The 17460-nt window shown below is 34.1% G+C and overlaps 1 protein-coding gene and 1 pseudogene across 2 annotated transcripts; one reads left to right on the top strand and one right to left on the bottom strand.

Moving 5' to 3' along the window:
* The first annotated feature begins 557 nt into the window (after window positions 1-557).
* LOC143594578 (uncharacterized) lies at window positions 558-1448 on the top strand. The gene is made up of 2 exons (XM_077073848.1): window positions 558-812; window positions 903-1448. The coding sequence occupies exons 1-2, from the start codon at window positions 558-560 to the stop codon at window positions 1446-1448; spliced, it is 801 nt and encodes a 266-aa protein (XP_076929963.1).
* A 1419-nt stretch (window positions 1449-2867) lies between these two features.
* On the bottom strand, window positions 2868-15614 carry LOC143594577 (G-type lectin S-receptor-like serine/threonine-protein kinase At4g03230; annotated as a pseudogene). The gene is made up of 9 exons (XR_013146359.1): window positions 15019-15614; window positions 7611-7711; window positions 5866-6621; window positions 4574-4732; window positions 4258-4460; window positions 3976-4186; window positions 3645-3885; window positions 3393-3539; window positions 2868-3306 (listed from the first exon to the last, which is right to left on the bottom strand). The product of XR_013146359.1 is annotated as a G-type lectin S-receptor-like serine/threonine-protein kinase At4g03230 (transcript).
* Between the last annotated feature and the right edge of the window lie 1846 nt (window positions 15615-17460).

Below are 17460 nucleotides of genomic sequence, written 5' to 3'. Positions count from 1 at the left end.
GGATCATAATGGCATGTTGCCTTCTCCATAATTTTATAAGAAGAGAAATGTTAATAGATCCGTTTGAAGCCGAACATTTGGAAGATGAAGAAATGGGAGACCTTGGAGTTGGAGATGAGGATAATATAACTTATATAGAGACTTCAAACGAGTGGACAACATTTAGAAACAATCTAGCTCAAAACATGTTTGACTTTTGGAGTGCTACTAATTGATAAAGAGTTGTTTTATGTTCTTGTTTATGTTTATGTTTATTTTTTTTAAGCTAGCTCAAAACATGTTCTTGTTCAAAACATTTATGCTTATTTAGAAATAATCTAGCTCAAAACATGTTCTTATTGGTGTTTATGTTGTTAAGCTAATTTTTTTGTTGCGTATGCTTATTTTTTATGAGGATTTTTTTGTATGTGACATTAATTGTTGCCCCAGACTATGCTAGATTTGTTGACCACTCTTATAATCAAAAGTCTTGCTAAAGATTTAATATGAGTAATAATAGAAAATACCGAGTGTGGAGTAATATTGAAGATGAAAAACTTGTTGAGGCTTTAGTAAACATGGTCAACAATGGAGTATTCAAGTCTGATAATGGCTTTAAATCCGGATATCTACAACATCTAGAAGCATCCTTGAAAGAATCACTTCCGGAATCGGGCATTTTGGGTAAACCTCACATTGAATCAAGAATAAAAACAATGAAGAGAGATTGGAAAGTCGTTTATGATATGTTAAATACTAGCGGATTTGGTTATGATAAGGAACTTAATTGTGTGACCACTAGTGCTCCTGGAGTTTGGGAAACCTATCTTGAGGTACATGCTAGATTTTATGTTACTTTTTTAGTATTTGGTTTATCATAATAGGTATTAATGGGTTTATTTTATTCTCATAATGTGAAATAGAGTCATAAACATGCAGCTAAATGGAAAAACAAAAGGCTTCCTTTCTATGAAGAATTGTGTGTTGTGTTTGGAAAAGATCGTGCTAATGGTAATATAGCCAAAAGTGTGGTTGAGATGGAACAAGAAGTGAATATGGAAGAAGAAGAGGAGGAACATCAAGAGGATGATGATTTTGGTGAACATAGCTATCATGAAGGTACCAATGCAAGTTTTCAAGTTGAAGAAACTTCAAGTGATCGTGGTAAGAAAAGAAAACGCACTAGCCAAGTCGATACTTTATTTAAGAGTTTCAATGATGCGGTTGTTTTATTTGGTGATCGTCTAAAAGAGACTTCGGCCGAGTTGAGTGAAGACATAAAGTTTGAACTTGACATAAAAAAGAAAGCTTTAATGGTCACTACCGAGCTTTCAACAATGACATCTTTGACTCAATTGGAAAGGTTTAGGGCAAATAATAAAATAAAAGATGACCCTAATAGGGTGATGACATTTTGGACTTTGGATGAAGAAGAAAGGGAAGCTTGTGTTAGGTATTTGTTATCGTAGTAAGTTCCGCTAGGAAACTTGTTTGAAGAATTCGGAGTCGTGTTTGTATTTTGTAGTCATATGGTTAACTAATTTTGGTCGTATGTTAGGACTAACTCTAGTCATATGTTGGAACTAATTCTAATCACATGTTGGAACTATTTTTAGTCCTATGTCGTTTAATCGTGTGTTTGGACATTTATGTTAATATATTATGTTTTTAATTAATTGTCCGGAGAATATGTTTGTTTATATTAATTTTATTAAATTTGTTATGGTTGAATACTTGTAGTTTATTAGGAGGATTACGTAACTTCAAGTAATGCTTCGATGGGAATTTTTTTTTATTAAAATTATATATTTTTAGAATTTTTTTATTAATTAAAATGTATTAAAAGATAATATTAATTAAATTTTAGGTCGAAGGCGTTTTGGGAGGAACAAAGGTTATGGACTTGGAATAGTTTGGGGTTTTGTTATGGAGCTAACATTATTTAATGGGCTAGTGTTATGTATTTACTATTTTAGGGTAATTATGTCATTTTACATGTTTTTAAATTCCAATTCCAGTAACAAATGTACCAACCAAACACATGAAGGATTCCCAAGAAAATCATTTCAAATTCCAATTCAAATTCCAATTCCAATTCAAATTCCAATTCCTTGCAAAACATTCTGCGAACCAAACAGCCCCTAAATATTTTAATTATGTCTAATATATATTATATAACATATCTAATACTAGATAAGTAAATAATTAACATTTCAATATGTACGGTTAGCTCCGGTTTCAACCGTGAAACCAAACTGGTGAGCGGTCTCACAGTTTCAAACAAAATAATGAACACCCATAAATTTGTTACATGATTATCAAATTATGTGTTTTCCGCTGCATCGCGCGAGCACTCTTCTAGTTTTATTAAAAATGTGATTTTTCATCAAGTTTGATAATGAAGAAATACCAAACTAAACTCGAGTTAGAATCAATATCCCTAAAGGGCGAGGATGCTCTTAAAACATTACATTGAATCCTTTGGAAAACTCCGGATCTACAAAAGTAAAAACGTCCTTGGTCTCGTCACAAGGGGGGGGTTCTTTTCTGTGACCACCATTTGGCGTGAGAATAAGCATCGACAATGGGGATCAAAATGTTTGAGTGAGTTTGAAGGAGATAAATCAGGTCCTTTACATGTGTGATAAGCATGTGATTGGTCCAAGGTGTGATCACTTAAATAGTAATGGGCGATTTAGCAGGCCCCACCCTGCAATGGGATTGTTTCCACATGAGAGAGAGAGAGAGAGAGTAGGCGGCATGGCTCAAAAATTGGTTTTCAAGTCTTCGCGTTGTTGATGCTCAAAACTACTTAAACCAAACTTTAATGGAAACAATTCAATCTTCATGGTTACACCTTTATAAAAAGGGAATTCATAAATAGTGTGCTTATATTTTACAAGGAGAAATTACTCAACAGCAAGCCTATGACGCAATTTTTAAGGATCACAAAAGAATATTGTGGTCAATAGCAATAACTATCAGAGAAAAACAGTTGTTGAAATAAATGCCAGATTAACGCCCGACCAACTCAGTAATAGTCAACATATTTTTAGTTTGCGAATCCTGTTTAGATGAACTAGAAGATGATGGAATAACATGGTCCCTTTTTGTAATGAATGCCGGTTCTTTTGGCTTTGGGAGTGTGGCCATATCACCTCCAAGCATCATAACCACATTTGTCATGGTTGGACGATCATCAGGGTCTCCTTGTACACACAAGAGTCCGACGCTTATACACTTCAATACCTCACTTGAATTACATGTATTCATTAGTATTTGATCCAACAATTCAAATGGCCTGTCTTCTATCCATAAGCTCCAGGCCTGAGATGTATAACTTTAGACATATAACAAAAAGTAAACAATGTAGTAAGTAGTTACAACAGTAAATTAGTTCACATGTAACTTACATGCCCCAAAAGGCTTGTTTGGGATTGATAAAATCCAGTGTTCTTTTTCCCACTTACGATCTCAAGCAATACCACTCCGAAGCTAAAAAGACATCAGACTTAATAGAGAACAGACCGCCAAGTGCGTACTCTCGAGACATATAACCACTGAGAAACACATAAAAGGTTTTTAGAGAACACACAACTGTACAGTTGTATGAGTATGTTTCCATAGTCAACTATGGCTCCTGTTTAAGAAAAGGGAGTACTAACTTACAGGTTCCGACAACTCTATTGGTGATCGCTTCCATATCATTTCCTTTGACTATCTTGGCTAAACCAAAATCCGAAATTTTTGGATTCATGTCTTCGTCTAGCAAAATGTTGCTTGTCTTCAAATCCCTATGAATAATCCTTAACCGAGAATCATGATGAAGGTAATTAAGTCCTCTAGCAATTCCCATAATGATATTGAATCTCATTTCTCAGTCCAGTGATGCACATAGTGTTCGATCTTGTCAAAGATAAGCATATGAGTTTGCATAGCACTAACAATTGTCTATATCACTACAAAGATATGCATTTAAATTCTAGAGATACTAACCAAAAATGTATAGATCTAAGCTTCTATTTGGCATGTACTCATAAAGTAGCATTTTTTCTTCTCCCGTGATGCAATATCCCAGCAGTCTAAAAAGATTTCTGTGTTGAAGTCTAGCAATCAGTGAAACCTCATTTTTGAACTCTTGCAAGCCTTGTCCAGAGAGGCTCGACAGTCTTTTCACTGCAATTTCTTGGCCTCCAGGAAACTTACCCTGATCAAATATTCATACTACTTTAGTTACTACCTCATGTAACAAAAGGGGAGTTAAAACTTCATTGTTACCTTGTAGACAGGTCCAAAACCACCTTGTCCAAGACGATTTTCCTCTGAGAAATCGTTAGTAGCGGCTATTACGATTTCCATCTCAAAATATGGCACGTCGGGGCCTTCTTTGTCATCTTCTCTTGAATGATCAAGATGAAGTAACTCATTGATATGTGTCCGCGCATTACGATAGAAGAATTCTACATTATTTTGGTTATTGTCTGTGCGACCAAAGGCAATGGGTAAGATTTGTTTTAACTTAATAGCAAGAACTTTAAATGGAAAATGGAAATGAATGGAAATGTTTACAACTTCTGTGTTCAGAAAGACTTACTTCTTCTGTTCGTCAATCGTTTATAAGATATATAGCTAATGCCACAAAATAGAGAAAGCACCAAAGCTGAACCGGCAATAGAAATCACTAGCACTTGTTTTGAGGATGATGCTTTTCTGTCAATCTTGGGTTTTTCTGATGGTGTATTGATGCTTGATTCTAGGTACAAATATGAGGAAAAATTGAGTTCCAGTAGAAAAGATACGTACAGGGAACATGAAATATGAAAAATGAATAATGAAAAATGTATAACTACTAATAAACAACCATTTATCAAAGTAAAAGTTTGAAGTGTCTTGAATTTAAGGAGTTGCAGGGTAGTGATCAGGAAGCTTCACAGTGGAATTATTATACACTTTGGACGCATCTGGTCTCTTTATAACACCCGACCCCTTGTGAATTTTCTTTTGTTGGGGGTATGAATTCATAATAAGCTCTTTAGAAGATGTTGGGTTTTCTTTTTTTGTTGTTTTTTTTTTTTTATATTTCAGGTAGCATATATATGTGTTGGAAGTAATTTCGGACTCTAAGTCACAAGTCGGTGAACTTGAGGGACCAATATTGACTAGTAGGTCATAGTGGTTATGTTTCCTAATTGTATTGTAATTATAATAGGTAATGTCTTCGATAGCAAGTTAGGTTAGTCCTATATAAGCATGTCATGGTTAGACATTATAGATTGTGATGTGTGAGATGCAACCGAGTTAGGGTTCATCTAGAAACACACACGAAATGTAACCGAGTTAGGGTTCATCTAGATGCAACCGAGTTAGGGTTCATCAAGAGTCAAACCGAGTTAGGGTTTGAGAGTTTGTAATCAGTTTTTTATGTTAGATTTTCTGATTAATATAAGCGAGAGTTATTCGTTTAATTCGTGTGTTGATTATCAATCTGGGACTTGAATATGGTCTTGGAATTAGAAGTTAGAACTATGATCATGGAGATAAATTATGCAAAGTCAATAACCAACTCCATGTCAATACTTAAAGCTATGTATTGACAATATTAGAATTAAGCAAATGGGCCTTAATACGAATCACTTCATCCAAAACTGCAAATCTAAAACCAAATCCATGTCATTGTTTAATATATAACTGTGAAATATATTAAAGATGCTTTATCTGCTCATTTGGCTCAAGTTGACTGTTTTGATTCTCAGACTTCAAAATAACAGACAAATCCTTCACTCTTCAATTAAAATTGTCATCTCTTCAAATGCATTTGCATATTCTATATTAAGTACATTAAGCATGCAATCAATGCAACAAGTTCAAGTACACCAGATAATGTACCTTTTTTAGATTCAGAAACACGGAAGGAAATATTATGCGCACCCTCCCCTTTAAGATTATTTGGTTCCGTGTCCCAGAACCAGCAACCGTGTTTATTCTCTCGACTTGGGTCGCGCATCCCTCCCTCTTTTTTAGGACTATAAGAATAAGCTAGGCAATAGCAGTTTTTGAGGCACTCTTTTATGCATGCTGATTCATCATCTGTACCATGGATGGGCACAGCTGTATCATCCATGCTAATCATAGTTCTTTTTATGAATGTGTCTTTAGTACCTTTGTCACAGATTTCATTTGTGCTTTTGCATCCACGTCTATAATCATCAGGTGAAATAGGTTCAAATCCAGGCAGACACGTACACAACGAGTCATTATTTCCGGTACAAATCCCAAATGGCCCACACACCCTATAAAAGCTACAAGCATCTTTTGGTTCCTCCCATTCCAAATCCCATTGGTGTGTAACTTCAGACCAACTAAAGTATTGTAACTTCCCTAAATGGCCCATTACCAACCTTGAATTAGGGTCAACCACCGAATAGTGTCGTAAGATAGGTTATCATTCCGTGACCTGTTGCTTACAGTTACTCTCTGTGTGGTGGCGTTTGATAGCAAGTTCATTGCGTTGGAGGACATTTGGTTCTCGTCAAAGCTATCCATTATCTTCCCACTTTTCCAAAGAAACGTTGACCCGTTCAAAATAGAATACCGGTCTGTACCTTGATCTGGCTGAAACTCGTAGCTTCCAGATCCTGGGTCATTGATACTTGAAGAAGCGTGGATCGACTCACTGGTAGACGATCTACTTTCCTCGGGTGTGATTATGCAACTTCACCGATGGTTTCTCTTGGATCTGATGGATCTGGGTTCTTCCACCTACAAAATGAACAGCACCGTCAACTTACCCCTCAGAAAGGGACAGAGGGGTCCTCTTTGGGGTAACCCTCCGGTGTGAGAATAAGTATTTGTGGGAGAAGATAATGTTATGAGAGTAAGGAAATTTGAAGAGTATTGCTTAATAGCTGAATACTCTGTAGTTTCCTGTGATTGAGAGTGTTACTGGCTGTAACTGTCTGTGAGTGAATGTAATTGAATATGATTGAATGTGAATGAATGTGTTATGATCCCCTTTTCCTTGTGGAGTTGATGCTGTATTTATAGTGCTAGGGTTTCCACTGATTGGGCTCAGCCTTGTTGGCCTCCTCCAATCGCTTTGCGCCACGTGTCCTCTAGGACACCTGGTGCTTTCTCATTGGTTGTAATCACGTGGTAGCACATGTGTCATGCTGAGTTGTCCACCTTTCATTTGGCAGCTGTCAACATCAGCATATTCTTATTCCTTAAAAAGATACCTTCTGGAAGGTTGTCTGACGTGCACAATCAAGGTTGCCTTAATCCTGATTTGGATAAGGACGAGGTTGATTATGTGCATGTGTGATATGCGCCAATCCTGAGGATGCGCGAGGTCTTCTCTTTATTCTCACGCGCAGATGTTTCATGCGCAGATGTGATATGCGCCGCGCGCTGATGCGCCACGCGCATATGTGATATGCGTGAGCATATGTGTGCCTGGGCATATGATGCCTGAGCATGTGTGGTGCCTGGGCATATGATGCCTGAGCATATGTGATATGCGCCATGCGCGTAGGTTTTGGCTTAGTGCCTTCATAATGTCTTGATTTCAAGCTTCTTGACTTTATCTTGTGGATTGACCCGCTTTGCTCCGTGTTGAGGCGGGTACATACCTCTTCAATACTTTTCCATGATGTCAAATTTATGTTTGTGCCCATTTTCATCCCAGGAAGAAACGTATCAGTTGGATTGTCAAAGCTTTGCCACAATATCCTTCCTGATTGTCAAAGCTTCCTGACGGTTAAAAGTAGTTAAGTTAGGTGTTGTTTGTTTTTTTGAAAAAGGTCTTTGTAGCCTTTTTTGTCTGCACCGCGTAGACATTGCCCTCTGCAAACTATTTGTTTTCTCAAAAACTTTTCATTAAAAAACGTTTGCGCAAGATCTTCTTGGTGCAGATTTGGCCTAGCCCATACACTTCTGAGATATTCTAAAGTCTACAGAGGGTTAAAACACTACACCCTACCAACACACAATGTCTACCACCACCCACCGTTCGCCACCATCCACCACCGTCCACCACCACCATCCACCACCCACCACCCACCCACCGTCCGCCACCACCACCGTCCACCATCACCACCTCGCCACCAACACCGTCCACCCCCACCACCTACCCATCGTCTGCCACCACCATCGTCCACCACCCACCACCATTGTCCACCACCATCTTCCACCGCCCACCATCGTTGTCCACCACCACCGTCCGCCACAACCCACCGTCCACCACCATACCTCGCCACCACCACCGTCCACCACCATCGTCCACCACCCACCATCATTGTCCCTAACCACTCTTCACCACCACCACTACTGTCCACAACCCACCGCCGCCTTCTACGTACCACCACCACCACCCACCACTACCACTATCACCATCCCGCATCACCACCACCCACTACCACAGTTCGTACATCACCACCTGTTTAATTTTATCAATTTACAGACTTTAAAAAACAAACAGTCTTCTTCTTTTAGACTGCAGAGGTTTGGTCCACCTCTTTTTCAACAGATGTCTGCAGATATGATCCGCAGACTGCAAACATTTTACCTCTTAAAAAACAAACAACACATTCGTTAACAAACAGTCAACCGTCATTTGAAACGATGCATCATTGCATTGGAAATGTGTGCCTCTTAGTTATGTATAAGTATCAGGGTTACGGCAAGTCGGTGAGTGTTAATTATGACCTTTTGGTTGAAAGAGACAACGTTGCAACTACGACAAATGTCTTTATATATATATATATATGGAGGGAGAGGATTAAGAGAAAACTCTTTCTTAGAGAGAGAACTAGAGAACTAACAGCGAAATCTTTTTAATTTAATTAAACAATATATTTTTTAGATATTTTTTTCTTTCATCCTTCTTATATGTTGTAATTCTTCACTATAAAAATACTCGTTGTAGTGCTACGCAATACATCAAAACGAATTTTTTTTGTATTGCATATGTGCAATAGTGTGTATTTTGTATGTGCAATAGTGTCAATAGTGTTGAATAACATATATGCAATTGTATGTATTGTATATATGCAATAGTGTTATATTATATGCAAAAATAAAATAAATCGATATAGTGTATATGTGCATTAACGTTGTATTATATATATGCATTAGTGTGCATTGCATACAATAAATAGTGTTGTATTTGAATATATTTAATAATGTGAATTGTATATTGCAATTATGTTTTATTACATGTAATAAAACACTATTGTATATATGAAATACACATTATTGCATGCTATATCGACAATTTTTTTAAGGAACAATATCAACTTATTAGAAAGATGAAATAAAAAGAAATTACAAAATATTTAACAAAAAAATGTTAAAAATAATGTTTTATTAGCTCACTGGTTCTTTCTTTAAGAGGAGTTCTCTCTAGATCTCACCCCTATATATATAACCACATTAATTAGTATGTATTTCCGACTGAATCCTACATACAATTCAAGATATCAATACAAAGTTTCATGTTATACTAGGTTAGAGCCCGTGCTCCACGCTGGTAGAAAATATAATAAAAATAAAAAACTATTATATGTATACAAAAAACTATTATATGTATACTTAAATTCAATTAGTTTATATAATAATTTTTATTTATGACTTTTTTTATTTAATTTTTTATATATTATGCACTATAATTTTAAGTTGAAAACCAAATCTTGATGTTTGGTTTATTTAAAATAAAACATTCATATGGATATTGTTATATTAAATATTGTGTATATAAAAATGATATTTATAGCAAAATGTTGTTACATATTTAAAAAGTAAATTTACAAAGACTAAGGTTTTGTTGTAAGAGAAAAAATAAATAAAAATATATTATATTTTAAAATAAAAAGAGAAACGACGAACAATCATAAATGGTTGTGTTTAAAAGATATGAGAAAACAATGTGATATTGTGAGTTATGAATTGTTAACAATTAAATATAATTTTGGTTTTATAATTGAAGAGAAATCACATTTAAATATGTTAAGTTAAGAAATCAAACACAATTACCACTTTAGTGGAGTTGGTAAGCATCTTTGATTTGAAACCTAAGGTCTTAGGTTCAAACCCCGCATCACACAATAATTTATTTTTCAAAATTTTATAAAGATTTATGGTTCATGTGTTATAATAGGAAAACAAGTCATGGATAATAATATAATAGAAAATGGAGACATGACATCTACTTGACATCTTAAATCAATCTACCTATATATATTAATAAAAGAAAATAATGATGATGTGGATTCCCATATTTCTTCTGGCTAATTTTTCTCGCTCAAATTCTTAATCTCTTTTTATAGGCACGAACTTTTCATATTATAAACAAAGATTATATATATATATATATATATATATTCTAAATTGGATAATTATACAATTAGTATAATTTAGATTGTTGGCGCCACATTTCCGTTTAAGAAAGAAATGCTAACATGAGCCGCACCAATCTTGGTAGTCCACATGCTCCTTCCCCTGCATGCCACCACTACACCTGCAATTTTCCCTGATCCAGCCACGAACCCACCTGCATTTGAAGCCACCTACTCACCTCATCGATAGACACCACCGGATACGACAAAGATTAAATTGGTGTGGCCTAGATTAAATTTTCCAAATAATCATCGTTCTTCACCATAAACCCTAGAAATTGTGCTTACTTTGATTCCTTTTTGTAGTTGTTATTAATTGATTAGGTTTGCTGAAGAATCACTCTGGACTTGCTTAACGGAAGGAACAGGGAGGTGTCGGGAATCCTTATTGATGATTTCGGGTAATTACGTCTTATATGCTGTTTCATTTAAAATTAAGATATCATAATTACTTACAGTTACAATCATATACAATTTAGGGTTTCATTCCGTATCATTTAATTGCATATTTAGAAGCTAATTGAATCTGTAAGTTGAAAGCAAAACTGGTTTATCTTTCTATAATACAACCTTTTGTGTTCTTAATCATGGTCAAAACCACACACCTAATAATCTTTGATGCTCATGACAGGTAGTATTTATTAAAAAGGCATGTGTGTATGTTTGTAATCTAGATCCAAGGGTCTGACAACCAGATATGGAGGATGAATTGTTAGTTTTTGACTTTTTGCTTTATGATATTTATAAGGGGATATTGTTAAGAAGCTTATGATAATTTTTATTTGTTTATGAAATGTGATAATCTAATGTTCATGGCATAGTAACTATCCATACTGTGATTATACAACATGTTTTGCCATTTTTTGTTGTTGTGGTAGTTTGTCAAGTCCGCTGATGCGGTAATTTATGTTGCACCTTCTTTGGACACCGTTGATGGATTTTTTTTATTACCGTTTAGGATTGGTTTATGTTAATGAAAGTTGTGTTGTTATTGATTACTTCGCTGTTGTAATGTGGTGTATATAGGTGTTAAAATCCGTTTATGTTCTAATGGAAATGCGACTTTCTTTGTTTGGACGTATATATTTTTTTCTTAATTTAGATTTACTTTCTTCATCCAGGTAACGATGACCCTCCAAAGAATCGCTGCAATGAGAAATGGAACTAATGACGCACCACTTGAAGCTGTTAGGGTTGTTAGAAAATGGATGTTTCCTACTGGTTGACATCAACGTAAGTCTGCCTTACCATCTCAGCCATCATGTCTCTCACACATTTACCTAATATTTAGCCCAATAATTATCAAAATGTTTACAGGGAGATGCAGTTGAGGCTGTGGCTCCTGTGAAAACCACACTACACCTGATTGGATCACTTCAAGTTAATTGGTGCTACTCAATCCAATAATGTATTTGCACTTCGAAGCGATATACGATGCAAACAGTCTATCACAAAGCTTCCACAATACTGGAAAAATGCATGCAGAGACAACATACCTGCATTTCACCTAAACTTGCCACACGAGCTGCTGCATACCCACACCAACAAAGATCTCCTGGCAGGTACTTAACATGTCTTACCAAAATTTTGTTTCCAGATCTCTATACAATGCTAACTTAACTAATTCATAGTGACAAACGACCCTTTTGACCTTCCCATGTTGACATGAGCAAAAATATCCTAACCAGACCCGTATCCAGAATTTATGCGATAATACCTGACACATCCCACATACTAAACCAAAAGGCCATAGATCCCCAGCGAATCTACTATCTGGTGTCGGGTTCAACCAACACCATATGTTTTTGCGTTTATAAACAACGCAAAAGGCTCAAAAATTGTAGGCGCCGACTTAAGAACAGGCCATGTCTCGCCTTTACTCATTACTGTTTGGACTAACAAAAGGGCCCATTTAATTATGTATAAAGACATAATTAAATAGAGGGGAAATTACCAACAGGCATAATGAAAATAAGTCTAACAAATTTGGTGATTGTGCTATAGACTATAGTTAACATTTCTTAGTTCCAACAGCGTAGGTCCTTAATCTTTGGATTAAACAATGTTTTACCTGCTATGGTTTAAAGGAAAATTGTATATGGATTGTTTTATTTTTTACATGATTAATGAGGTTAATCTCTGAAGATTGCATACATTTGATACAATTTTAGGAAGTAAATTTGGAGTTTTAACAAATCTGATTAGTCCATATGAAAATCTCTAATTCTTTTGTTGATATTGATGTGTGCACATGAGTTTTATGGCATTTGATTTATATTTTGCATTAGTTTAATGTTTTGACAAATTGATATGTAATATGCAGTACCATGATTTTCTTAGTGGCCATTAGTACTAAATATTTTACATCCTTTTAATTTTGAAGGAAAATTAGTATATTTGTCTATGCGTCAACGGTAGTGTTTGAATGGTATGCCATTGATGTGGTCACCATACATAATACAAACTCCTAATTATGTGCTTCATTATACTAAAACACCTTTCAATACAGGTTATGTGAAACCCATCAGTCACTTGGAGCATCAACTTTATCTAAAATAAAAGCTGCATTTATGCTAAGAAATCTCTTTGACTGCCACAACAGCGGGCGTTCCGGCAATAAAACAACTGCAGCATCGGATATCCATATTTGCAACAACGGCTTACTGCACGCATCTTACAAACCTAGAAGCTGGGAATAATTGTAGTTAATCATCTATAAATCTTGAGCATAACTGCAGCTCCCAGACTAACGCGCCGGGTCAACCACTAGTTCCTAATAAAACAAATAATGCTATTGCAATTTAGATGAAAAAATATAAAACTAAAAATGGAATAGAAATACATTTAACAATTTATATTTTAAATTATAATGCAGGTGTGTAGAAGTTTACTTATAAACGGGGTTACAAGAATAAGTAGTTAAAGAAAATATTCTATTACGAAAAGGTAGTATTTTATTACATGTATTACAAAAGATTATGATAATATAGTGGATTTTAGAAACATAGTTTCTAATACAAGATAATGAAGTTATATAGATCTCTTGGTTAAAACATATATATTTTGGTTATGAAACTATAACAAGAACGAAGCATTTTGGCAAATAATAATTGATACGTTTTACTAATAGAGAAATTGTGCCGGATCAGAAATTACTAATAGAGAAATTTATTTCGCTAAAATGAATACATAGCTATATATAAAAGGTTTGGATCTAATACAAATGAAATTAACGTGCTAAACGTGAGAATCAAATAGAGTACTTGTATATACAAGTAGAGTAATTACGTAATTACTCTATGATGTAATTACATAAAAACTCTACTTGATTCTCACATTTAGCACGTTAATTTCATTTGTACGTTAACTTTCCCATATATATATATATACATAAAAAAAAATTTAAAAAACATTTGGTTGTTTAGAGTTCATAAGAGTTTTTAATTTTTTTAGAGTTCTTAAATGATATCAACCCTATATATATATATATATGTATTGGATCATTTCAGAAGTTTTTTTACAGCGAAAAGTGCGAGAAGTGAAGGTGATATACATATATATGAATCAGGATCATGTGAGGACTATTTTGAAATTGAGAACTTTGAGAACCATTTTAGACCACAAAAAACCCAAAATTTAAAAAAATCATAAAACAAAAAAAAACGCAAAAATAAAAAAAGTAAAAAGACCAAACTTCTTATTTATCATCCCAGTTTCATAAAAAAATGTCTTGGTTTAGCTAAATTATACACATATGTATAATATGTACATATATGCACATACATGTTTTTTTCATACACATATGTACAATTTAAGGTAAATGATAATGTACATATGTGTACAGTGCTTAACTAGACATTAAATGAAATTATACACATGTGTATAATACGATTTTTTTATGTAACCGGAATGAAATATAAGAATTATTATATTTTACTTTAAAAAAATATTGTTTTATAATTTTTTAGAGGTTTTTTTATGACTCAAAATGGTTCTCAAAGTTCTCAATTTCCAATGGGTTCTCGTAGGATCCTTACCCTATATATATAATAGGTAGAGTTAGTGTAAAAAACAATAATTTTGTGAGAAACATAAGAATATATCTAAGCTCTTGTATCTAGGATATAATGGTTGAGATTAATAGTTTCTAAAAATTGTATAGTATGTACCCTATTTATATGATATAGTATCATATTTTAGTAGTGTGCCTTATTTTAAAGTTTTACCAACTTCTCACAAAATATATCTAAACATTTGCTATTCTGAACTAAATTAGAATTCTTTATCCTTTATATATTCAAAATTATGGAATGAATCTTTTACGAAAATGATTTATTAATTTTGCATTGTTTTTAGTCTTTTACACTAATGGTCCTCATGGGGATGGCATATAGTGTAAAATTAAATGACTAAAACCGAGACGAAACTATATGCAAATAAAAAATAAAAAATAGAGAGTGTGTTATATTCGTAAAGTACATATTCTATAATTTGGGTAGTTCAAAACGACGAAAATTGTAACTTAAAGCTAATCTACGGACTTAAGAGGTCAATGATGTATTACCAAGACGTACCCAATCATGAGTTACGGATGTGAGAATAAAAGACATATTCAACATCAAATTTTAGAAGATAATTTAGTTTATGTTACCTATGTATGTCGAGAAGTAAGGACCAGTTGGATCTTTGTTCAGCACCTTAAAGTTGCCATCTTCTGCAACTGTAAGAACTCCGGTGGAATGCGGCACTGGGTTATCACGGTTAGCAACCCACACAACTGTCTGTGGGTCTATTGTATACCATATTCCCACATATCTTCTTACTTCTGATGCATTCCCATATGGAAAGAAGCCCATTAGGAACTTCATCCCCTCGGATTCTAAATAACCGAAACCGTCATTGATCAATTCCCCCGTTGTAATGTTGTCTTTAGCTGAACAAGAGTAGCAGTAACAATAAACCATAAAGGTACACCAATAGATGAAATGGCTGTTGGTGGCTGATAAAATCATGGTACTTTGTTCGAACTGTTTGACAAGGTCGTCGGGTGTGATGATAACTGATAAGTGTGCATGAAAGTCGTCTCACTAGTTGTCGTCAAAGTCTACGGCAACCGTCTTTTGTCTTTGTTCGTTGAAATTGCTTTTTAATTAACTAAATTATAAGCGATAGCCGGCCAACCGAATACTTTAATTTTATTATAGATCGAAACTTATAGAAGTGATAATCTTCTACCAAAAAACGACATATTATTGTTGGAAAATTTGTTGATTCATGAATCATGATCATTATACATAAATTAATAAGAATTCTTTTTATAATAGAGCAAATTATGATTAATATCCAAGTGCTTTATGGGCGGATACAATTCTTAAACTGATTGATTTCTACCCTTGCTTTATGGGCGGGCACACTCTCTGCCCTTCCGTTAGTTTTACACGTAAGCAGCCGTTAAATTTAAAGGTATTTTTGTCTTTTTGTAATTAGATACTGCCCGATATACCTAACTATTGTCCCGATTCTTAATGAGTAATTTCTACCCCTCTGTTTCACAAGGTCTTATCTTCTTCCTCACACTTCTTCTCCTCCTCCATCTTTTACTTTCATCTTCTTAATCATTTCCCTATTTTCCTCACATCTGTTGGATATTTTAGTGTTATTGGATTAACTTGTCGATCGAGAAAATAACATTAGAGATTAAATGAGTTAGACGACGCGGGAGTGCGGCCTTGTTTAACAATAATGTTATTTAGACTTTGTTATTTAGTTTTATACTTAGGCTTAAGTATAATGTTAAATGAGCTTTTAATTAATTTATTTGGGCTCATGGGGGAATTATATTTGGATTAATATATTAATCAATATTTTCATTCCTGGATAAGATGATTATATCGATCGAACTTACAGAACAGAGAAGATAGTTACTTCTTCTATGGTTCTTCAATTCACAAACACAATCAAAATCCAATTCCATGTGCAGTAAATCTCTGTCTTATCCGATGAATTATTGCCTGTAACCCGCAAATAGGTTTATCTGAAAGTGATTCACGATTCAGGCAATTGTTCAAGAAACTAAGGTTAAATCAAGATTACAGGTTTGCATCATTAATCGAATGCATCCTCCAGATACGCATTATATACAACAAAGATAAACCTATTTGCGGGTTACACATAATGATTTATCGGATAAGAAGAGATATTTCTGTACATAGAATTGAATTTTGATTGTGTCTGTGAATTGAAGAACCAGAGAGAAGTAACCGTCTTTTGTTCTATATATTCGATGGAGTCAGAAAAAATTATATATGAAATTAATAAACACATTAATATATAATCCAAATCCATTCCCCTTGAGCCCAAATAAATTAGTTAAAAGCCCACTTAACATTACACTTAAGCCAAGTATACAAAGCCCAAATAACATTATTGTTAAACAAGCCCGCACTCCCGCGTCGCCTAACTCATTTAATCTCTAACGCTATTTTCTCGATCGACAAGTTAATCCAATAACACTAAAATATTCAACAATTACAAAATTTGTTGAAATTAAACTAATCGTAATTGCAATCTTCTAGTTTAAAAATCAAAAAGTGTGAACGGTTTGATGGATTTGTAAAGAACCGTTTTGATTTTTTTTCTTCCTTTCTTTTGGAACATTGATATGCAATATATGGTGGCATGGGGTTTGACATCATAATAACCAATTATTGACTCTGGAATATTGGAATGTTTGTTTGTAAAATATAGATGAGAATTTATCTTTAATTACCATCTATTCATGACATATCATGGTAGATAAATATTATAATATATATAATATAACAATTGGGAAGTGGCTCTGCACATGAAAGGGGGTTAACTTATTTATTTATTTTTTACTTCCTTTCATTCACATGAAAAGAAAACTGTTTTGTGTTTTGTGAATTACTATGGACATGGAGAAAATATATATGATATACTGATATACATATATATATTTAGTTCTCTCATTAAAGAAGAATAGTTCATGGGTATATATGAAATTCTTTTGAAATATATGATACGTATATTTGTACATGGAAAAGAATATGTTCGCTGGACATTATATATG

This window comes from Bidens hawaiensis, unplaced genomic scaffold (genome assembly GCF_021521415.1).
Source record: "Bidens hawaiensis isolate Kalapana, Puna unplaced genomic scaffold, B.hawaiensis_p1.1 tig00043874_1, whole genome shotgun sequence".
Classification (NCBI taxonomy): domain Eukaryota; kingdom Viridiplantae; phylum Streptophyta; class Magnoliopsida; order Asterales; family Asteraceae; genus Bidens; species Bidens hawaiensis.
Note: the sequence above shows the minus strand (reverse complement) of the source record. Positions and strands in the feature narration are given on the sequence as shown.